This window comes from Candoia aspera, chromosome 1, assembly GCF_035149785.1.
Source record: "Candoia aspera isolate rCanAsp1 chromosome 1, rCanAsp1.hap2, whole genome shotgun sequence".
Lineage (NCBI taxonomy): Eukaryota > Metazoa > Chordata > Lepidosauria > Squamata > Boidae > Candoia > Candoia aspera.
In genome coordinates this window covers 26220907-26245938 of record NC_086153.1, presented here as the reverse complement: position 1 = coordinate 26245938, position 25032 = coordinate 26220907, and the positions used below count along the sequence as shown (strand labels likewise).

At 41.6% G+C, this 25032-nt stretch overlaps 1 protein-coding gene and 1 long non-coding RNA gene across 2 annotated transcripts in view; both read right to left on the bottom strand.

Annotated features, from left to right (window-relative positions):
• Positions 1–8926, bottom strand: part of MTMR9 (myotubularin related protein 9) — a 32149-nt gene extending 23223 nt beyond the window's left edge. Inside the window, exons 1-3 of the mRNA XM_063300935.1 lie at positions 8622–8926; positions 7478–7843; positions 2218–2326 (exon numbers count right to left, since the gene is read on the bottom strand). Coding sequence (XP_063157005.1) covers positions 2218–2326; positions 7478–7662 — 294 coding nt within the window. The 5' untranslated portion in view covers positions 7663–7843; positions 8622–8926. The remainder of the gene's footprint in view (positions 1–2217; positions 2327–7477; positions 7844–8621) is intronic.
• A 5103-nt stretch (positions 8927–14029) lies between these two features.
• On the bottom strand, positions 14030–17649 carry LOC134507411 (uncharacterized). The gene is made up of 3 exons (XR_010068904.1): positions 17516–17649; positions 15728–15808; positions 14030–14107 (listed from the first exon to the last, which is right to left on the bottom strand). It is a non-coding gene; the product is annotated as an uncharacterized LOC134507411 (long non-coding RNA).
• Positions 17650–25032: the final 7383 nt, after the last annotated feature.

Below are 25032 nucleotides of genomic sequence, written 5' to 3'. Positions count from 1 at the left end.
AAGGAGAAATGACCAACACTCGGCTCAAAGACACAACTAAAGTTTTGCAGGCAAACAGTTGAATAAAAATCCTTTCCTTTCTTCACCCTTCTTCTCCGTTGCCATGGCTACCAGCTCTGATGACCCTGTCTGGCTGACCTCGCCTTTGATATCTCCCCATTGCCCTGGTTACTAAGTGATAACGCTTTCCCTAAACAATCCTTTACAACCTTCAGGAATGTAAGAATGCTTGCTCTCCCACTATTCTGCTCTATTGCTGCTGCTGCCTTCAATGCTGTGCTCTGCTTTCTACTTAGCTAAAACAAACCCCATGCTTTCTATTTAATCAACTACAAAACCCATGTCAGGAGGATGCATCCAGATGCCATCAACTATTGCTTCTGGATTGCTCCAGTTTTGACACACACATTACAATTTAAAGAATAACCTTTCCTGGGGGCAGCACAAGAAAAGGTATTGCTCCTCCGCACTGTGTATTCTTTCCCTCACATTCCTTTCCTGATGACAACAGCATCACCACTCACTCTTTGGCTGGCAGTCCTATAGTTGTTGGTTTGAAGATGTCCTACAAACATTGCCTCCTGAAGGGCTGTGCTAGCTACCCATATAATATGCTGCCTTCAGACACCATGAAGCAATAGATTTGGAGAGCAATGAGCAAGAGTACAATGCCAGTTCCTTTCCTGGCCTGCCACTCAAAGCTGTTGCTTCATTTTGCCTAAAGGTATGGTGGGCCTCCCTTTCCTTAACAGGACAACCTAATAAGCCAGAGGCTGTTTTTCTCTAAAACATCTACTGCTAGGGCTTCTGCAACAAAAAGTATCTATGAGGTCCCCCCCCCTTCTGTATGCTATGTTCCCGTTTGACAAAGCACAAGCACACCATGTGGGCATGCTCAAAAGAAATACAGGAGAGAGAAAAGTACACTGAGAAGGCAGATGCAGCTTGCGCAGGCCGACTCTTGATCAAAGGTGCTAATAAATGGAGATGTATGGTATCACAAACACTAACAGAGAGTTCCTTTTTAATTAAAAGTTTGTTCTATCAATCAAGCTGATCTTGCTTTAAGGAACATAACATCATTTGGCAACAGTTAATACAGTGGTGCAAGCAGTTATGTGGGTTTCTGGTAGAACACACGTTACACCTCTGCTTTGCGAGCTGCATCGGGTACCAGTTTGTTTCCGGGTCCAATTCAAGGTGTTGGTGTTGATCTTTAAAGCCCTTCATGGCATGGGACTGGGTTACTTGAGGAACTGCCTCTCCCTGATTTCCTCTGCCCATCCTAACAGATCTGGCAGAGAGGGTATGTTACAGGTTCCGATGCCTAGGGAGCTTAATTTAATTTAATTTAATTCAATTTAATCCCACCTTTATTATTTTTATAAATAACTCAAGGTGGCAAACATACCTAATACTCCTTCCTCCTCCTATTTTCCTCTCAACAACCCTGTGAGGTGAGTTGGGCTGAGAGAGGGGGACTGGCCCAAGGTCACCTAGCCGGCTTTCACGCCTAAGGCAGGACTAGAACTCACATGGCAGGCCCTAGATGGTGGAGCTTTGCTGCTGTGGCACCCACACTGTGGAATCTTCTTCCCCCTGAGGTGAGGTTGGCCTTGTCACTATTGAGCTTCTGGAGGTCCCTCAAGACCTGGTCACATCAGCAGGACTGGGGACCCCAGAGGATGGGTGATCTAGTGAGGTGGCTCCGTTATTTTTAACATCCCTCCATCTATTATTCTCTGTTATAGTTGGGTTTTATATATTTCTTATATTTTTAATGCATCTATTGTTTTTTTAACCCTGTTGTACACCGCCTAAAGTTGCTTGGAAAAGTTAGATGGGCGGCTAATAAATTGAGTAAATAAGTAAATAATAAATAAACTGCTGACAGCTTTTCCCAGAGCAGGCGTGATATTTCTAAATTCTGCAGAGGTCCAGTTTAGGTAAGCAGATGGGTAACTACATCAGCTGATATGGAATGTGTGTCCTACGTACATAAGAAGACAAGGGGATTCTCCATCAGGATTTATTTCACCTCCACATCCCTTAGCAGTTTTGTTATCAATGTTCAAATGCCTCCTTCAGAAAGCTTCCCATCCCAAAAATACCATAATACATCTAAGATACCATCCCAGCCCTGGCCTTTCATAAGTATCTCTGCAGAATAGAGTCAGATTTTTGCTGGGTTCTTCTAATTTCTCTAAATAACTTTACCTCAATGGAGCTAGCAATGTTCAAAGATTCCTCCATGCCAGGAATGTCAAGCTGGATGATTCGCAGGTCTTTGCATTTGATAATGATGGTGCCCAAGAAGCCAATAAAACTGCAATGATATAAAAACATGAAGAGCTGAGAATATAATCCGAAAGCCTTCAAACGTAGCCGCTTACATGGCCTTCATAATGAACAAAAGTTAAAGCCTATCCTAATTCAGCCATTAACACATTCTAGCCCTGCTACATGAAAAACATTAACAGAAGAATTGCAGTTTATTTTAGCAAATTAATATTTCCAAACCTATACAGATCAAGTTAAAAAGACATAAGGATGGGATGCAATTTATAAAGAAGGGCTGGCAATTGGGAAGGAAATGATATTAACATTTGCCTATATGAACCCAGACATTTTTCTCCTCCCATGCACCTTGACACGGTTTCCTTTGAGTCTCATAGCCTAAGTGGAAAGAAGATAATTTAGAAATTGCATTGGAGATGCCTTTCTAAGGATTTAGAACTAATGAAATGAAGTTAGGATTAGCAAACATGGAATAGGCAACTTCATGTTTGCCTCACTAATCTGTGGTTTCATGGAAGAGTGAACTACTTCCCAAAGTGTGTGTCATCTGACAAAGCTTTAACAAAGCTTTGGGGCTCTCTCTGTTTCTTCATCACATTGAAATGTTCATGGACATAAATAACGTTATAAATGAGATGCCTCTTAGCTGTTCTGACTCTAAATCAAGGAGAAAACATGTCACTCTCCAAAAGGTTTGGACTTCAACTCTCAACAGTCTCAGCTAACATGATCAATAGCAAAGGACAGTAGAGCCCAACATTTCTTGAGGGGACCACCACCACCAAGTATTATGGAGAGTCAGACATGCAGGATCAGAGAGAAAAGGTTTTCATGTTGAAATAATGCTAGATTACTGGTGTAGATGCACCAAATTAGCACCAGTATATGGTCAGCCAGGGATCTGGGGATTATATTATGCACTGTCATGCCAACTTTCTTTCTCAAATGTAAAGATTTTTAAAACTTTCCCAGAATGTGACATACACTGCCCCCTCAGCTTCTCAAAAGGGAGTGCATCACATTTCTTCTCCCATGGAACAAAATAAAGACAAGTTAGAAGATATAGCTACAGTAGGATTGTCTTTTCCTCTTGCTGCGTGACATGTGGACCTATTGCTACTATTTACTGAATGGGCATCTAACACTCACTTAGAAGCAGCATACAGTTTTGTAGCCATTGTTGTGCCTAGTTCAAAAAACTTACAACAGCACAATTATAAAGGCCACATTGGAATTGTAGGGGATCTAGATTTTAATTCCCACATGGCAATGAAGTAAATTGTGAAATCCAGAACTACACAAATTGCTTGCATCTTAGCCAAGCCTATCTCACTGGAGTGTTGCTCCAAACTCACAGACGTAGAAGAAACATCATATTAAAAAGCACCATGTTAGCAGCTTACTACTCCTTTACAGCTGTATGTTGCCAGTAAATAAATCCAGCAATGTTGCTGAAATCCCAAGGCCAATCCTGGGAAGATCGAGATGAACTCATCTAAGCCCCCATCTTTCTTCCTTTATGGTTACATTTTTAAGAAGCAAGGTGTGGGGTGGGGGGGGTGAGAAATGGCATTTCTGGCTATAGGACCTATGATTCAGGTTTCCTTTTGTGCAAATCTCAGCTCATTTTCACCTTAATTTTGGGAGGGAAATAATTAGTTGCTAACTAAGGTGCTAGGATCGTTTTAAAAACCCAATGCAAATGATGAAGCAAATAGCAAAAACTATCATTTTCCCTTCTGTAATGAAATTGTTGGATAGAGTGCCTTCTGCTCAGTGCAGGAGAATGGGGAAACAGACACTGCTTTTCTTCACAGTCTAGGGGGAAAGAAAACAAGAAGAGAAATTTAATGAACCTCCTGCATTTATTTGAGAATAAACCACAGTTTTATAAAAACTGAATGCACCGCAGCTCAGTTCAGATAGTAATCCAACACATAGACACACTGTTATGTCAGTTCATTCCCCCCATAGATGACCAAACTGGACAAGACTAACCGGAATGTCTTCCAAACTACCATTCAAAACTGTATCATAATTACTGTAATTTCAGAGTTAACAATAATAACAGCTACTCTGATCTAGATGTCATAGCAAACTGTGGCTAAAAGTAATCAGGGGATAAACTTCATATGAACAAGAACAAGAGAGAACAGACAAAGCTACACAAGACATTCCCAATCCTTCTGGGATACAGTGAAATGTGGCAGCTTTATTGGGCTGCTGTATGCCTACAGTGACAGAGATCACTGAAAGAAGCACTTTTTGTTAAGTGGAGATGTGGGTGACAGCCTTCTCTGTTGTGGCACCTTGTCATCGGAATGCTGTCCTCCTGAAGTCAGGCTGGTGCCAACGCTGTCAATTATTCTGCATCAGATAAATATATTTTAAAAGAGCAATAAAAACCCAGGGCTGGCATTCAACAATCAATATGATAATGTGGGTATATTCCATTTAATGGAGCAGTAGTGGCTGGTTCAATAGTAAATATGTTGTTTTATTGAAAACTTTTTATAGGAATAGAAATGCAAAGGTTTATTTTTCTCTTTTGTAAAGAAATACTCATTCACAAATATTTCAAAATTATTCCTCATCAAGACAACCTATCTTCATGCAAATGACTCACCAATTACACTCCCTTTTCATCAAGTCTGAATAACAACAGCCACATCTCTGAAATACAGCAACCCACTGGTGCTGTTATACAAGGAGAAGCTCCACTGTTAGTATTTTAACAGTTATTCACATTCAAGAAAATTGCAAAATATCAGGGCATCAGGGAGGAAAGCAAGAGAGGACAAAGCAGGTTAAGTGTCTCAATTTAATATAGCTCCAAATCACTTATTTTTTAATGTTGAAGAAAGCAGTATTGTGTGAAAGAGCTGGAAACAAGAACAAAATGAAGGTTCTGTGGGTTATGCTATATCCCTCTAAAAGCCTTTTAAAATAAAAGCAGCTTTGAACACTCGTTAATTAATAGCTACCCCCTTGATTCCTTGGAGCTGGAAAAGGTGAAACTGTCAAAGTCTAAATAAATGAGTTCAACACTTTTCCCAAAGTAGGATGCATTCCACCTTTTAATCTAACTAACAGGAAAAATTAAAAATTTATTTCACAATTATCTAAAGCAGCCTTCCCTGATGTGGTACCATGCAGACTGTGGGTCCACTAGACATGTCATCCCAACAACAACAACAAAAGACAAATTGGGAAAAGACAACATAACGCAACTGAGCCAGCTTAAAAATAAATAAAAGATTTAGATGCATTTGTGGAAGATTAATTTAGGTCAGTGCTTCCCAAACTTGGCAACTTTAAATGTGTGGACTTCAACTCCCAGAATTCCCAGAACATCTTAAAGTTGCCACGTTCGAAAAACACTAATTTATGGAAGCTGATTGATGACTCAGCTGAACAGTACCCCATAATCAGAGACAGTATATCCCTGAATATTTCTTATGAATGAGCAACAGAGGGAAAGAAATATTGAACAAACTCTACTTATAAGCTTCCTGGAAGCTTCTGGATGGCTTCTGTTCAAAGCAAGATGCTGTGCCAGAAATACAACAATTCTAATTTTTAGTTTCTAAGGAATTGCAAAAGCAGAGAACAAGGGAAGAGACTGCACTACCTTGCAAGCAACGTTTTCAGAGAGGATCAGTCCAGATGATTCAAACAGGAGACTCAAGGCTAAATCTTCAATAGTTATTTAATGGATGGTCTGAAATCAAAGGTTGAAGCCTTTTCTGGCACAAAAATGTGAACTGTAGGAAAAGCTTCTACTAATGATTTTTGGTTAAGCAACTTCTTTGTAATGCATGTATTTATTAAAGCTGCAGATGGCAAGCTCCACTAGATGTTCTAATTTCTTCCTTAAGCAGGAATGCCTTTTAAAGAAACTGCCTCCTAAAAGAGCCATCATTTGAAAATAAAGTATGTTGCTTGTTTCAGGACTTCTGTTTTTGCAATATGCAAATTTAACTTAAATCCATAGCTCCATTCATTTAAAGCTCATGTAGTAAGTTAAGAACAGATATTTCAAATGTTTAAAAACAGAAGGTATATTTTAAGTGAATTTTTAAGTAGTAATAATAATTCTTCATTTTAAACATTCATACCTTCCCCATCAACTTAGAGAAAGCATTCAACATTCAACTTTTGTCCAAGGCAATTGAAAAATAATGCAGCAGAATGTGTTTAGCCTTCAAACAGCAATAAATTAAAAAGCAGCAAGATCACAAATTAAATTTATTTTAGGCAATATATATTCCATCTTTCTATTCTGGTGAGAACTCAAAGCAGAACTGAGGAAATAAAAGCAATGAAAAATGCCTGAATCAATGAGAAACAATTAGGTCTGGTGCTGAAAAGATTGTACTATCAGCACCAGTTAAGCTTCCAGAAAGAGACTATTTCAGAACCAGGCTGCCAGTACAGTACAGTACAGGCCTCTCCCTATCCTTGGTGCACAATGTTCCACATCAACTGACTGTACTTAAGAAAGACTTCAACTGAACATATTAATCTAAGAATTTTATTTATTAATGTATTTATTTACAGAACATATATGGCCACCCATCTCAAATAATGATTCTAGGAAGATCACAATAAGCAATAAAAGCAAGGATAAAAACAAAACCACCTTTCCCCCTCCACCCCACATGAGGGAACGGCATGGGAAGAGATGTTTCTTCACATACTTGGTCCCAACAGTCTAAGGGCTTATGCTCAACATCCTAGTTGAATAGTGCTTGGAAGTTGATATGCGAATTATACAGGTTGCTTAATAACTGATGTGCTGGTGTAACTACAGTACTCACAATTATATCCACTGAATGCTGACTAAATAAAGATTCTGAGTTTTTGTCAAAATTGTGGACTAATTTTGTCCACAATTAGTGTACAGCTATAACAAGCTCTCCTTATCTGTGGAACAGCTGTGCAAATCAGCTAAAAATAATGAAATCCAGTATGGATACTTCATTTTAATAATGTGACAATGACGGTGCTCCTATTAGCTAGGATTCAATTCTGTTTACTATCCTTAATCTATTCCTGCATCCAGCACCTGTAAAAATTTTATCATGGAGGAGAAGTATGTTTCTTGGGCTGTATTTAGCTCATTGCCCCTCCCTTCATCCATCTACCCCGCCCAATTCATGAACTAAAATACCCTCACCGTTTTTCAATGGAATCAATGTTGGAATGCAAAAGCCAAAGTTCCTCAACATTGTCTTGCCGTCGTGAGGAGAAGATGAGGTGGTGTCCTGTTAAGCAGAGGGTTCCCTCCACTGCTGGATAGAAGGGGCGGTGAAGGACTACATTGTCAGCCCGTGGTGTCTTGATAAGCTCAGCAAACTCCATAGCTCCTCCAGATCCAGCACAATTATCTTTCCAGGCAAGCCAATGCCAATCCTAATCCAATGGCCAGATGCAGTCTCAACTTTTTGGTAGCTTCCACAGGCAGCTACAACTTTCAAGATCGCAGTACTAGCTGAGAGTTAACCATTTGGCAGAGGTCATCATAGCAAGATCCAAATTCTTACTGGATGGGGAAAGAAGACAAAACACAGCAACCATAAATCATTCCTAGCTTTCACAAGGGAAGATTATTTAAAAGAACATGAATGATCACTAAAGAAGGGGCAGGTTAGCTTAAAGATATGGCAAAGGTTTAGGAAAGGATCAAACTATGACCTAAAGCCCCAGGGCAGAAGAGTTGGGGTAAGAGTGGAGAGATGTCACAATCCAAGGAGGCACTGAAGCATGATTCTGGGATGTCACAATTGCAGCTTTTTCAACATGTAGGAAGGAGTCAGGTATAAATGGTGAAGAAATTAAATCAGTAAGGTAACAAGAAGTAGCTTAAGGACCTTAGAAAAATCTGGAGATTTTTCCATTCTGTCTCTCAAGAACCACAGCAACCTGCATGGCTAGAATATTTAAGCCCAGGAACCCAAAGTGGGTCCTTAGGAGTTTCTCACTCACTAACATGGCAGGGGCAGAAGCAAATAGGCAGGGTAAGAATCCCAGTTCAGGATTACTGGGGAGAAAATACCGTATTAGAACAGTTCAGCTAGATAATGCGAAGGAGGTAATCCTATTCTCAAGAAAAACGGGGTGAGAAAAGGACACCAACTTCCCTTTTCTTAAGAGAACCACAAGCAGCCATTACTACTCGGTGGATTTAACATTCCCCCCATCACCAAATCAGGAGGAGGAGGCGGGACTCTAGGGGCGAGGAGGAATTTGGGGTGGCTGGAGACCTTTAACTGCAAAGGACAGGCGGGGGGCGGCGGCAGAAAGGCTTAATTAATACCCACCATTTGGATCCAGAGCGAAGCATCCGATCGCAGTGTGTTGGGTAGAAGAGGCAGAGATGGAAAGGCAGCCGGTGCAGCTGGGTTAAAGGGGAGCTCTTCTTAAAAGAGGCGGTGGGTGAGTAAGGGAGAGAACACCTTCCTCCGCGCCCCCACTCCCATCCTAGCGCAGCCTTTCCTTCGCCCTCTTCCCGGTCTCCCCGCGGAGGCTCCCGCAATTCCAGCCGACAGGAAATGCTCCCAACCTGTCCCCGGATATGGAGGGGAAGGAGGGGGGAAAACATCCACACATGCACCACATCGGGACTATCGCAACCGAGAGGCGGGGCAATCCCTGCCCAGTCCAAGCCGCCTCGCCCACGTGACAAGCTCCCCTGGCCAATCCGACTTCCCCCGGTGATGAGAGTGAAAATCCTTTGCCAGCCGCTTCTTTTGCCCTTGCCCTCACCGGAAGTGTACCCGTCGGAAAACTGCCGGCTAGAAACGCGTTTCCAACACTATATTATATTTATTATTTATATTACATTTGAACAGCTCCCGACCATGTATTTTTGAAAAAACGAATCTATATTTTTTTCCGCTTGATAGGATCATCTTTCCACAGTCTACTATGATGGAGAATAGGGCATGAAACATTAGGGCTTCCCGTTCCGGGCTGCAAAAATCCAGACAATCGTTTGATGGCAGCAAGGAATGGCAGATGTTTTGCATCTTTTTGTTTCCACCTCGAACCTTCCGGATTTTGGCAACCCAGATAAAAAGTGCCAAGCTCTGAGAAGGGGCAAAAAGCCTTTAGAGCCCCAGTCCTCCCTTGTAGGTCTGTGAGGGTGGCTCCTGTGCCAACAAATTGGTCTCACTGGGAATATATGGGGATGGGGTGTGGTGGACCTGTGGCATCCCCCAGGGGTGATCGACCACAGCCTGAATCCTCTTGGAACAGCTGGGCCTTCAATGTGGTGAGCATCAAATTAGGGAAGGAGTGGGTGGCATGCATTTGGAATCAGGTTCCTGCTCTATAGCTTAGTTTTGTTGTGTCTGCAAAACCATCTAGTTAAGAATAGGAGATCTATGCTTCTGACCTTTCTTTTTGTACCAATTTCTGAATAATCACTATTCTTTAGGCTTTGCTGTGATTGTAAGAGGCCCACATTTTCAGATGTGTATGTGAGATTATTTGTGAAGGAAGTGTGTGTGATAGAAGGACCAAGGCTGCCTGGAGGGCATAGCTCCAGGAAAGGTCAAGGAAGGTTGAATGCTCCTGGTTAGGGTAGTAGCCCCTCCACCAACTCTAAACTAGTCTGGAGGGAACTTGGCCTTCTACCTAAAATTAGTTTCCATCCAATGTTCTGCTTTCCACCAAATTTTGCTCAAGGAGAATAACATTAAAATGTAACATAAAATGTGAAACAGCATCCCAATATAAAAACATAGGTAGGCAAAATAAAGTAGCAGTATCACAGATAAAAGGGGATGCAGTGGTGCTGCAGGTTAAACCTCTGAGCTGCTGAGCTTGCTGATCGGAAGGTCGGCGATTCGAATCCGCAAGACAGGGTGAGCCCCCGATGCTAGTCCCAGCTCCTGCCAACCTAGCAGTTCGAAAACATGCAAATGTGAGTAGATTAATAGGTACCACTTCGGTGGGCAGGTAATGGTGTTCCGTTTAGTCATGCCAGCCACATGACCACGGAAGTGTCTACGGACAAACGCTGGCTCTTCGGCTTTGAAATGGAGATGAGCACTGCCCCCGAGAGTCAGACACGACTGGACTTAATGTCAAGGGAAACCTTTACCTTTACCTATCACAGATAAAACCAATCTGTTTTTTTTACAAAAAAACCCCCTCAACTAATCTCACAGAATGGTTCTGGGGATAAAAGTGGTGGAGAAAAATACTTTATTTAAGGAATTATGCTCTGCTTTCAACTAGAAAGGCTCCCAAAAGTCTGGTTTTGAAGTTAATAATCTGCTCCTTATTTTTAAGAAGGGTTTTTTTTTCAAAATTCAAACAGCATTGGGAATATAGGGAAAGGAAAAGAAGAAAACTTAGCTGTGAATATTCAGTGTTGGATGGCACCAGATATGACAGAAACAAGTTGCTGACGTGTTAAAAAGAGGATTAAGTACGCTTTCAATGAACGCTTGATGAACTAAGTTTTTGCAAAATGGCCATCTAATGGTTATCGGAATTTCTGCAGCCCAGATTGAGAAACCCTAATCCAAAGTGGCTGGTCTTCCATGGTGGGCTTTGCTGGAAGCTTCTAGCTTCTTCTCACTGAAGGTAAGGCCATCAATTAATGGAAGTAACAATTCTGCAGTCCGTGCTGCTGTTCTTTATTTTCTTTTCTGGGAAATTAGAATTAATGGCTTTAGTGTAGGTAGTAAAGAGAGAATGAGAAGTACCTGAGAAGGCCACAATGCATGAAACCACAAACTAGCCAACTTCATTTTAGCTGAATATATCATGTCAGCCAAGTCTATACTAACTCTTCTACTGCCATCTAGTGGTCATCATGGTTTTTTAGGGGATCTCCCATCCAAATATAGGTAGTCCTTGTTTAGCGACCACAGTTGGGACAGCAACTCAGTTGTTAAGTGGAGCGGTTGCTAAGTGAAACTGCGACTGTGCTTATGAACTTACTTCAGCTTTCCTTTGCTTTACAGACCTGCAAAGGTCGTAATTGCGAGGATTGGTTGCAAAGTTACTTTTTCGTCACTGTCATAACCGCTAACAGTCACTAAACAAGGCAATTGCTAAACAAGGACTACCTGTACTAACAATGTCTTCCTGTGCTTAATGTTTTTGGGATCATCCAAGGTGGCTTAGATGCTGCCACCTGCTATGATGTATTTGCATAGTTACATGTGAAAAATACAAGAGATTTTAAATGATTGGCCACACTTTAAACACTTGAAATAAAATCAAGTTACAATGCACTTTAAACAACAAGTGAATTAACTGAGTCAGTGGCCTTAAAACAACCTTTAAATCTGATAAACTGTAGATGTATTAGACTACTGTTGGCTGTCAGACAAGACAGAAGTAATCCAACACATCTAGAGGAAACCAGATAGATCAGGATGCAAAAATGATTACTTCTAAGTGGCTATTTTAAGTCTTCAATTTTATACATATCTAGGAATAAGATCCACTGATTGAAATTCACATTTCTTCTAATGCATGCATGCATAGGATCATGTTGTTACTTAATTACTGTGATGACTAATGGTAACTTTTGCCCCTTTCGATTAAAAATCATGTATTTGGGACTAGCATTGACGTTCTACATGTGCTTGCGTGTGAGGTGACATCAACATTTCTGCATCCTCCATTTGGGAAAATAGTAGCTATAGAATTAATTACACAGAACTAACATGCCTATCCTGATACGTTTTGTAGGTCTGACCTAAAACCACTGAAAGATACAAACATTCTCTGTATGAGAAAGTTTAAAATAATCCTATTATAAAACTAGCACATAAGGAGATCAAACTACTGTAGGCTGTTGGGCCTTAGTTTTAAAAAGATCTGGCTCCTAAAGACAAATTCCGCTCAGCAGATACCAGACTTTCTTCCTCTTCCTCTTTCTTCCTCTTTCCCAGGAAATGCTTTTCAGGAAAGAGACTTAACCAAGTATATTATTTTTACATTAGAAGACATAGATACCATTATGCTAAAGGCAGGGCTTCCCCTATTTGTGCTAAACTTATTCTGCTAACCCAGAATCTGGCCCAGAAAATCTGACTCATTATTGTATTGATACAGCCTGTTGTTGTTTGCAAAGATGAGTAGATCAGGTTCATCAGATTTCACCAGGCTTCATCTCTCTGCCAAGCTCAAGTCTGAGCCACTTCCTGGGTAGACTGCCTGGAAAGCTGATGTTTGAATTAAGTATTAGCCACATGTCCTGCAGAGGTCAGTATAACAATTGTACAATTCATGCATACGGGTGAGGAAGTTTGGAAGTGGAGGAGTGGAAGAACCATAGCTCACTGGTGGGGCACATAGTTTGGTTATAAAATTGATTATGTGCCATCAAATCGGTGTCAACTCTTAGTGACCACTTAGACAGACCTTCTTCAGGGTGAGATTATAACATGGCCACTTAATTTTATGAGGTACCTGGCAACTCTTTTTTCAGTGTGCAGGTAATTTGATAAATTATAAGATGCTCAGCCCAGGGGAGTTGGCACTGGCTATCCCATCAAGAGTTGTCAGTGGTACATTGCAGGAGGCTACAGTGCTGCCCCATATTCAGCCCTCTGCAAGTTTAAAATAATCCTATTATAAAACTAGCATATAAGGAGATCAAACTCAGTACATGGGCTGAGGAAATTTGCTTACATTCTGCTGTGGGAAGCACAATTCACAAAGAATGTTAAATGGAAGAGATTCATGAGGGGGAGGGAACTATTGCACAGACACATCCACTCCATTTTCTTAGCAACAACATGGAAGTGTTTTGCCACAGCCTCCTTCTTACTCCAGCCAAAGGATGTGAAACTTGCAGACCTCCTCCAGGGCATTTTGTGTAGCCCATCCGTCCCTCCCTCTCAGATACACATATACAGCAGGACAGTGATAGCTGGAAATAGGGTAGCAGCTTGCCCGTCTCAGCTTGGTGCAATGGATCCTCCCTCAGAGTAAGAAGAAAGGAGGGCTCCCTACCCAGGTGGGTGAGGCTGAGAGATGGTTACACTGCCAGTGAGCCACAGTGCAGGGCTAGGGGTGCAGCTGCCTCACTTGGCCTGCTTCTCGTCCTAAAGCAGTTAACAATGAGGAGCTGTGGTGGTTGTGATGGTAGTGGGAGCAGGCTCCATCCCTGGCTTCATGTGCGGTAATGTTTTGATACAGGGTAGCAGTGAAGCCCCCACTCGGCTTCCCTGCCTGGGGATGGGAGCGATTTCTTCTCAGCCTTGGATCCGTAGCCCCTGGTGAGATCAGCAAGCTGCTGCCCTACTCCCAGCATCACTCCCTGATGTTCGTGCAGGGAATGAGATGGTAACTATTGTTCATGGTCTCTGGCAAGCTGGCACCCTCCTTTTCCTCTCCCCCTTTTCTCCATTAGTCACTCAGATTTTAATTTTAGATCTCTGAAGACACACTTCTCTTTTCTCTTGATCTGCTAAAGGGCAAGGCTGCCAAAACAATTTATTGGCAAGAAATCCAAATGTCCCAGCTAGGATGGTTATCTGAGAAAATGCATTGTTGGAGGCTCGGATCCTGATGGGTGATTGGATTGGGAGTGGGGAGATTAGACAATTCAGAACCCAAATCTTCACTTTAGGCTCAAATCTTAAAGTTGGTTCAAAATTCCAACCTCCATGCTTCCTTATAATTATAACTGGAAAACGCCAAATGACAGTTGCTGTTTTTCTGTGTGTCAGAATATATTTATTTAATCACTTTTAGACTGATTTCCATTAAAAGTACAGTAATCTGAAATTGAACTAAATTTTTTGGAATTATAGCCTTTTCAGTGATGGTGATCCTGCCAAATTGAAGACAAAACATTATTTTTGTTTTTCTTTAAACAGAGCTTCCAATATCATTTTTATTTCTTGGCAGAATCAGCTATAATTTTCAGGCACAGTTGCCCCTTTTGAAGAGAAAAATCCTGCCAAGTTTCAGAGTATTCAATTCAAGGGTTTTGTGTTGATATTCAACAACAACCCAACTAAATAGTGGTGTTCTGGTCAATAAAAAAACTGCCAGATATCCAGCCAAAATGAAATGACCCAGAAGTACCTCTGTTTGACAATGCCTTCAGAATGAGATTCTATTCAGCACATTTATGTTTAATGGCACCATGACCTTCTTCATTTTTGACTAGTAGACAATTTTGAATCGGCACATGAAAGGCTTCAGTGTTTCAGCCTTTGAGCTCATAAATTAGTATTTTTGTGGCACACATAACTATTTAAGTCAGACCCCTGACTTTAGGAAACCAATTGATGGATTCCTCTGGAATCATCTGCTGATGAGAAAAGCAACTCAGTTATACTTCCTAAGGGAAGAGGCATATTTTGACAGCTGTCTAAATTATCTATCAAGACGTGGTCCCACGCTGGCTCATCTGTGGTTATGTATGTGTCCCTGTGGGCATATGTGGGATTCTGCCCAGTACAACTGTTGATGCTCTTCTCTTTTACCAAGCAGAATCTATCAACCCTGCCCTGCAGAACAAGTCTCTTCTCACAGGATTGGGTGCTGCAGCAGTAAAGCTGCCTGAGCTGAGGATGGGGGTTCATACTTTACCAGGTGAAATCCCCCCCCCCACTTCTTGCTGGAGCGATTCTGCAGTACCTGATATGCAGGGGGAGGACATCTTTTCTCTCCAGAGGGCTGGATCATGGATGCATTCTGTCCTGTAAAGCAGGCAATCGTCAGCTCTGTCAAGCAGAATGAATCCCCCGTTCCCCACGGTATGAGGAGTTCCAGTGCCTGATCTGCAAACGGGCATGGTTAGGCAGCTTTACTACAGGAGGGGTAGAGCTGTTCATCTACGTCCTACAAATGTATGTATGCATGTATTTGATTTATATAGCCACCCATCTCACATATGTGACTCTAGGTGGCTTATAATAAAATAAATAAAATACATTAAAAATGAAAAATAAAAATAAAGGACATAGCAGCCGGGCATCATGCAACCAATTATCCACACAGGCAGGCGACAGCTGTAACCTGGTCCCAAGCCATGATCAGATGTGCACCATGGTGTAGCACTGATCCCCCAAGGTGTGGTGTGCTCTAAGTGGATGAGTGGGAGTTGGCCAAGAGGAGGTCAAAAGAACAAGATGGTCATTATAGTAACTTGATGTTCAAGGATTGTTTCTTTTTTTAAGGAAATTTTTTGGTAGATGTTGCTTGACAATCAGAGTAAACCTTCAACCACTCTGCTAGGTGGAAGGGGGTGAGGTGAGGGTAGCATTCAGGTGAGATAAAGCAACTCTCTTAGGGAATAAGACCAAAAGAGAGGCATCACAAGTTGATGTGCTTTGGAGTAATGATGATGGCATAATCCAACCTGAAATGCTTAGCACTGAACTTGGAACTTTTTGCCTACAAAACAGGTATTCTGCCTGAGTTAAAATCTGTTTTCTCTTACCTGAACAGAAGCACAAACCCAAGGAAAGGGAAGCAGTCTTCACAGCTGGCATCAGTTAGAGATCTCCTCATGCCCCAAAAGCTAAGGAATAACATTTGCAGTAAAAGTATGAAGGCATCAAGATTTCCCTTGGCAAAGAAGAATGCAGATGTGTGGGGATTAATTAACTGACCCTGTTGGATTTGAGTTTCATGGGCTTTTCCCTACCTATACCAAACAGCAGCATGTATATGACCTGGCAACATCTCATTTCTGCCATGTCCCCATGAGGGTCATCCATCCATCTTCAGCCTGTGAGTGAAACAGCCTTAAGCCATCCTTACCTATATGAGTTACAGTAGTGTTTTCACCCTGATTCAGCACAGCAAGGGCAGCCTCCAAGGGTATAAAATCTGTTAGGATTTGTTACCCATTTCTTTGTAGGGAAGTCAGGTGATTGGCAGTGACTTGAAATAGAGGCCAGAGAGGGATCATCAATAGGACAGCAAATTTCATGTCAATATGGGAGAGCTATATTTTCATTCATTCATTCATACATCACATTTATATAGTTGGATCATATAGCTGGATTATATATTGGATTCACACACTGTAGTAAGCCATAAACTATGCTTTGCGAACTACAATAGCTTTGTTTTATACATGGCATTAGAGCTTGTTTGCTTAAGCTGTATAGGAACTCAGTTATGGACTCTTTCACCCCTGCTGTAAAGTTAGAGAGGTGTACAGGTGGTCCTCGCTTAATGACCACTTGTTCAGCAACCATTCAAACATGACAGTGCTGAATGAGTGATTGTTACAACTGGACCTTGTACTTATGGCTATCACAGCATCCCTGCAGTCACGTGATTGTGATTTGAGACTTTTCCAGCTGGCTTCCCATAAGTAATGTCAATGGGGAAACTGGCAGGAAGTCAGAAGTTGTGGTCACATGAGGTCCTTGCTTAATGACTTGCATGGTCCTCGCTTAATGATGGCAACTGGGACAGCCAGAACTGCCATTGCTAAGTTGTGCGGTCACATGGTTTTTTTGACTTATGACTGCATTGCTTAATGACAAAGTTTCTGTTCCCAAGTAGCGTCATTAGGTGAGGACTACGTGTATCCCCCAAACTGTTCAACTTAATACATTAGCTTTATACAAGCTAAAAACACAAATAATATTAGGACACAGCTCCCACCTCCTTTCTTCTGGTTTTTCAGAGTTGGTAGAAGAATGGAACTGTGTGAATTATCTGAATTAAATATTGGAGCCTCTTCATTAGATATGACTTCTGACATCAGGAAATGTTTGGGGCACAGCCTTAAGTTTCTTAAAAGAGGTGTTTGCAACTTAATAAAATATGTGATCATCATAATTAAGTAGCTGCATGATTTGTAGTCTAGTAGGACATGGTGGCGCTGCTGGTTAAACTGCTGAGCTTGCTGATCGGAAGGTCGGCGGTTCAAACCCACATGACGGGGTGAGCTCCCATTGCTAGTCCCAGCTCCTGCCAACCTACCAATTCGAAAACATGCAAATGTGAGTAGATTAATAGGTACCGCTTCGGTGGGCAGGTAATGGTGTTCCGTTTAGTCAAGCCAGCCACATGACCACGGAAGTGTCTACGGACAAACGCCGACTCTTCAGCTTTGAAACGGAGATGAGCACCACCCCATAAAGTCAGACATGACTGGACTTAATGTCAAGGGAAAACTTTACCTTTAGGGAGTGGTACCAGGGCCTATTTTGGCCTTGCTTCACTACAGGGACAAGATGTACTTTGCTACAGTTGCCATTTTCCTTACCAATTTCTGAGGGCGGCAACATCTCTGTTCCCCATTTTTGCAGGTCCCAAGATCCAGTTCTAGCAGGGCCCTGGTGTCATTGCACTTGGCCTTGCAAACACCTTCTTGCAAGATGCAGGTCTGCGTATCTGAAGTCCTGTTGTGTCCTGGAAAAGATTCTTGGCATCAGGTTCTGATACTCTGTATGTTAAGGGACAGTTACGGGGATGGGAGTGAAGGCATTTCTGTGTCATCCTGGCTCTGGGTTCATTACAAGCTGGCAGACTGGTACTTCAAGGATACACAGTTTGCAAATCCAGGGTGCCTTAGCATCAGCCAACCAATCCCAAGGACGAAATTAATTCCCACCCGAGCCTGTCTTTCCCTCTGAACACTGAGTAACTTTTTGAAATGCCAGACTGCTGTTTTGTACCTTTGTTTGACTTGGGCTTATCACTAGAACAGGGTAGGTAACATAGGCACGTTTGAGAACGTATCATGGGAAAGCTTATGAGAGTTGCTATGGGGAAGCTTGTGAATTCCCAGAATGGGTGTAATAAAGGGGGAAATAAGGCTACCCCACTGCTGCTCCCCACCAGCCCTCTTGCCCACTTCCTGGATGCTCTGTAGTGTCCCAGGTTACCTTTGGGTCTTTTTTAGAAAAGTGGACACAAACAAGGTACTAGCCTGCAGCCACTCAACTGTTTTTATTTTCTAATAATGCACCTGGGGCCTATGTGTGGCCTTGAGGCATTTTTGGAAACTATGGTTATGGTGGAGACTATTTCTTTGATTTGCAACACATCAGCTTCCTACCTATTTAATTAATTCAAATGGCAGTCACATAGTCAAATAGGACAAGAAGCTGGGTGGACACTGAAAGTTGCCCACGGGCACATTAGTCATAAGTACCAGGTCGCCTATATCTATGCTGGACCTTGATATGTTCTTTTTTGGATTGTGTTCCAGCTTCTAACCTCTTGACAGTGTAAAAGCAGATACTGTATATGAAGCTTAGCTTAATCCAACAGGGATTTTGCAAAAATTTAACAATGACAAAAGATCAGGGAAAAACTTCAGGACAAATAATGACATGTGTATAATGACTGCATTGTGGAAGGGTTATAATATGTGAACTTGCATTACACATTGGGCAATTACGCCACCCAGAGTCATCTTGTGTGAGGTAGGTGGCCATACAGATTTGATAAATAAATAAATAAATAGCATGATGACATCATTGTATGTCATTATTTTGGCATCATCATGGTTTGTTGCAGACATCACTGAGAAGATCTATCACCTTTATATCAGTTGGTGGTGCTATGCCACTGGCCTCTAGTGTCACCTGACTTCCATGGGTGGGGTATTATAAGTTGATTCTCTGGCTATTATGCTCAGTGAAAAGGCCCAATTAACAAATGTAATGCACACTGTTTTATCTCTGTCATATGTGGTTTTTATGCAAATTTTTAGGTTACCTGGGTTTTTTGAAGCTGGAGTCACCTCCCTTTTCACTTTATGGAATCATTAAATCAGTGAATGTAAGGGATGGATGGAGTCTTGGAGACAGTCCAGTCAAACCCTTTGCCCAGTGCCAGAATCCTCTACTATGGCATCTCTAACAAATAGATATCCATCATCTGTTTAAATATCTCTAGCAGAGGAGAAACCACCACCTTTTAAGGAGCTCTGTTCCATTTCTGATAGCTCTTACCATTATGAAAATTTTCTTGATGTTCAAATGAAATCAGCTTCTTCTAATTTAAACCCATTGTTCCTTGCTCTGTCTTTGAACAATTCTGCCCTTTTACATGATGGCCTTTCAGATACTTGAAGTGAGCTATCATATCTCCCTTAGGTCTTCTTCTTTCCAGGACAAGCATACCTATCACCCCCAACCATTCTGTAAGTTTTTCCTTCCACACATCTTGGTTGCTCTCCTAGACTATAAACCTATAACAGGCCTTGAGTACAAATTCGTATTTCTCTTAACCCAAAATTGCAGCTGTTCTAGGCTTTGACAACACAGTAAGTGTAAGGCTCTGGTTAAAAAGTCTTGAACAGGGTTTCTCAACCAGGGTTCTGTGGAACCCTATGGTTCTGCAGGAGGTCACTAGGGGTTCCCTGGGAGATCATGATTTATTTAAAAACTTATTTCAAATTTGGGCAACTTGATATTAAAGAGGTAAGTTTCATTATTTTTAGTTTAAGAACACTGATAATGTGTATATAGTATAGAGGCCTACACATGAAACTAATATAATAATTTTGTAAATTCTGGCCTATATTTGAGCCTGAATGTGCTGGGGTTCCCCCTGAAAAATATTTCAAGGGCTCCTCCAGGGTCAAAAGGTTAAGAAAGGCCGGTCTTGAACAACAATGAGTAAAACAGGCATTTGTTAACTGGGCCTTTTGTCTTGGAATTATCCAAACACAGCCAGTCTTTCTTTCATTCCCTTCTCTAGCCAGAAGCTCCACCAGAATAACTATTAGTTTCTCTCTTCAAACCTGAAAGTCTTGTCTTCAAAAAGAAGGCTTCCCAGCTTGCAAGCCTAACTGCCAAACATGGACATGAGATTGTTCTTACCTGATGGCCTTTTACTTGATAGAACAATAGAGAGCAGGAGGATAACCAGAAGGACAAGAACTACAGAAAGCTTCATGGGTGAGAATTGCTTGGGCTGCGTGAGTCAGTTCAGGTGAGAATGTGTTGGAACGAACCAGCCTTATATTAAGTTTTTGAGCAAAGTGCAGGGAAGGTGCAAAAGAGTGCAAAATAATCCATCTTCAGTAAGGCAAAATTTGCTCCTTTATCTTTTGAATGTCATTCCACCCCAGTACACTTGCTCAGAATGAATGAAAACTCCAGTACTTGTTTTCTTCCCCTGTGTGACATTGCCCTTGTCTATTCAGAGGCCGGAAAACAGATTAATTACTCTCCTTCTCAAAGTCTAGAGTAGACACCAGCTACATGGGATTTAGGCAGATAAACTAATGACAAATCACAGTTTCAAGCTGAGGTTATGGCACTCCCTGTTCACCAGTATCGAATCCATGATCTGGATTTATTTGTTGCATAAGACTAATCGCAAAGGTGGTCTTCCATATTGTGGAAACCAGTGTTTCTCAACCTTAGCAACTTTGAAGGGGAATTCTGGGAGTTGAAGTCCACACATCTTAAAATTGCTAAGGCTGAGAAACAGTGGTGTAAACCATTTTTTCTGCCTTCCCTTTCTGAGTAGCCTTAAAAACAGCTACATTAAAAACAAGTTTTATTTTCAGTAGCCTTTTGGCTTACTGAATTGCTGGTTTTTACATGCTCCTTGTTGGTTTTCTGCTGCCTCTGTTTCTTTTAAAACAGTTCAATTTTTATCTTTTTGCTTTTTTTAACATTAGTTTTACTTGAAAACTGTTATTATTATTATTTTTTTACACAGAAGTATCTTGTGTTTTAAGCAAGTAGACAATTAAAAACCACAGTAGGAAGCAAGTGCAAGACAAGAGGTTCCTGCCCAAAGGGGCTTGCTTCCAAAATTTGACCTGGGCCAGGGCCAGGGTGAAAAAAGACAAGATAGTGGCCACAACCATGTGATAAAGCCAAACATGACACATGTAGAAAGGGAGGGTGGGGCTTTGATTGCATGGGTGTGGCCGCCATCTTGATTTTGTTTAACCATCTCCCTGAAGACACCACTGCATGATAAAAGAGGCAACAATAGAGAAACAATCTGTAGTTGTTTCAGTTGTACATTAAATAGGACCTACCTGGGGAGAGCAATGCCAGCACCTCCTTGAGCCCCCACATAGAGAAGGCCCCATTCAAAATATTTTGGTTTTTGAAATAATCAGATGGAAGGCGGTAAAAATAATTAGTTAAAATATAGTCCCAGGAGTTTTATCAATGTTTTGCATTTCCCATATACTCCATTTTGCAGGGGATAAATGGGGGTGGGTGGGGTGTGATGATCTATTCTAGGAAGTACTAAGAAAAAGAATGATAGAGAGGAGGGTCTCAAACTTAGTTACCAGATATCTGAACAGGCAGAGGATGATGTGGACAATTGGAAAAGAGGACAAATGGGGGAAAGGAGGACACAGTAACTGTTTAACTTCCTTGGTATCCGCAACAAAAATTACAATGAAAACTTACCAAAAAAAAGTACTTAGGCCTATATGTATATGCAATTACTTTTTCCAGCATCAGAAAGACTGGATCTTCAACTGCAGGAACGTGCTAGAGCCAGTTAGGAGGCAAAAGCCTTCAGCTGGTAACAAATTAAGATCTTGTCAATTTCAGGCAGCAGCACAAGGCAGTGGGAGGGTTCTAATCAACTAATTAAGGTCACAGAGCAGAGCTTGTTAACTTGCAGTGAGCAGTTATTAGGGAAGCCCAGCACTGCGGAGAAAAGCTGTGCAGGAAGAGATACTTAAAAAGCTGGACAATATTTGGTTTTAAGGCTAGGCCTGCCAGATGGAGGACATGAGGATAAAAAGGAGGACATGTTCTCCTTTTGCCAGATGTCTGGTAACCCTAGACTCAAATTAACATTTGCCCCAGGTTTTTCAGAGTATTAAGAAGATCCTGATAGGAACTAGTAGTTGAAAATAATGTAAAAACTCAGTGTGATGCTTTTGGTAGCTAAATAACGTCATCTATTCCTAGCTAAAATACCTTCCTAGATCATTATTGACTGCCCTGAGATGCCAACAATGAATGCATGCTGATAAAATATGATTTTTAAAAAATTAATCTGTAATAATTAACATAAAGGATTAAAAATTCATCTCTTCCCATTAATCTTGAGAGTGATTTTACTTCTAGTTGATCATCACATCAGATCTCTTCGTTTCCAACACAAAGAACAACCTTCATGTACAGCATGATTACAATTGGGTTTAGTGTCTCACCAGATTTCTCTCCTCTGAGCAAGCCGCTGTGCTGAACCATGACTCTTTCAGCTTCACTGAAGTGAGACAGTGAACTCGATCCCTCCAGCAACTCCCTCTGGAGTAGAAGGCAGCTACTCAAGCAATCTCCTTTCCTCCAGCTTCTCTTGCTGCTTTTCATTTTTGCAGGGAGGTTCATCTGGACTCAGAAAGCACTGTGGCCAAGTAGAGTCCAAAAGAAACTCCTTACTGCTCTGGGGAGCAGTCACCAGTAGATACAGCCCTAACACACTGTATCGGGAAAAAGAAGGTTGCCATTAATTGGGTTTCTGGATTGGTGCCTCCATCCCGCGTTCAAAGCAATTTGACCCAAAACTTGTCTTCTGGGGTTGGATGACAATATTTTCAGGGTATTGATTGCCCAATGTCTGGTGAAAGGCAGGGCTGGTATATTATTCCAGCCAGAACCCTAAAGAACTGGGCTCACCATACCTTCCACGGACCCAACTGAAAAGTAGCCCCACCTCATGAAAGGTTGTAACCTTGCCTTCCTGAGAAAGGGGTGCTGAAGTGCTGTTTTTTCATACTTTTTTTTCCTGTGGCAGGGTCCTGTCAGATTAAGCAGGAAAAAATAATTGTTTTCTGGAATAGGAAGGTTCAGTATAAGAGTAAACTGGGGACAAAATAAATCCCACATGGTGAGGCTGGCAGAGGATTCAGTGCCAATATAAACTGGAAATAAGGCAAAGATCCCTGCTGACCTCAAATTTATTTAATTAGGTCTATGACCAGCAAAGCAAAAACAAACAACAAACAACCCTCAGAAACAATGGCCAAACAATGACAGTGGAAGTCATTTAAAACCTATAAAAGTAAGTCATGAAACCAGAGAAAGGAGAGAACTGAATAAAATGCAGTAAAAGAGTACAAAACATAACATAAAATAGAAATAAATAAGGAATACAACAAAATAAAAAAGAAAATTTCATCATGTCATCATTCCCAAATTAGGCAATTTTATGCCCTTTAATGGAAATTGCTGCAGATGGAAATTTAGCAACTCTATTTGTGATGGTTCCATTCTGTGAGGGGGAAACAAACCACCCCACCCTTATTGGGTTTTTGTCAGAAGTATGTCTACATATCCCCGCCAAGTCCTACTATGCTGCCTCATCATGGTGGGGGGTTGTTCCTGGGAGGGATGAGCGAAGAATGTTTAGAGTGTATGACAAGAGTATAAATTCCCAGCAGGGTCACCCAAGGTGTGAAGGTCATCCCAGCTGCTCAGCTAAAGCAAACAGGCACTTACACTGGGTAGCAGCAATATCGGAAGATGCCAGAGGCAGATGATCACTTTAGTGACAATCGCAAAGGCATCAACTCATACTGCATGGGAGAAGGCAATGGTAAAGCACTCCTGTATTTTTACCAAGAAAACCACTTGGATATAAAATATAAAATCTATGTAATTGCTAGGAGTCGAAAACAACTTAATGGGGCATAATAAATCAATCAAAATGGTCTTTATGATGTTTGATGTTTGTGATGCCATTGATGTTTGTAGTGACTAGGTTTTCCTGAGAAAACCGTAACTTTGGTGTTAGAGTGATTGACTGTAAGCCCTTCTTTGCAGAATTCCACCAAGGCCTGCAGACTTCTCCTGAGGCCCACCTGTGTAAGCAAAAGGATTGCTGCATCATTGGCACACAACAGAGAAGCCAAATGCCTAAGTCCTGCTGAGTATATCTGCTTCAGGATGAACTTCCTGCTATGGGAGAATACCATCTGTAGGACTTTGTGCTTTCTAACTCTACGCTGGGAATTGCATATGTCTGAGAATTACATTCTCCTCAAACGTTTGGGAGCTTGAAAAGTTTCCCAATTTGAGTCAAGAATCTGAATTCCTAAAGCCAGGCCGGCAACCAGGGTCTGTGTCACCCAGGGAAAACATGGATTCCGCACCCATTTTGGCACCCCGCCCCCAGCGCGGCACCCCGGTCACATGCCCCGCTCTCCCCACCCCACCCCAGTTGCAGCCTTGCCTAAAGCTTAGGATCATCCAATTTAGATTACAGCCCTACATGGAAAAAGAGATGCCAGATATTCAAGCTGCCTTTAGAAAAGGCTGAGGAATATGAGACATTATTGCTGATGCAAGGTGGATAATTGAGAAAGTCAAAGAATACCAAAAATAAGTCACACTGCTTAATTGATTATATAAAGGCCTTTGGTTATGCCGATCACGTCAATCTGTGGAATGTGCTTAGAAAAATTGGAGTCCCAGAACATCTCATTGTCCTCATGAGAAACCTATATACAGGTCAGGAAGCCACAGTAAAGACAGAACATGGAGAAACTGAGGGCTTCAGGTTGGCAAAGAAGTGGGACAAGCCTGTATACTCTCCCCTTACTTATTCAGCATATATATCAATAACCTGTGCTATGCTGATGACACTACTCTGATAGCTGAAAAGACAAAGGATCTACAAGCTCTAGCCAAAGAACGCAGTAAAAAAATGGGACTAAAATTAAAGAAGACCAAACTACAGTAATGACAACAGGTACAACATCCAGTTTTGGAACTGATAATGAAGATACTGAAATGGTATATAAGTTTTGCCTTTTAGGGTCAACCAGGGAACAAGCAT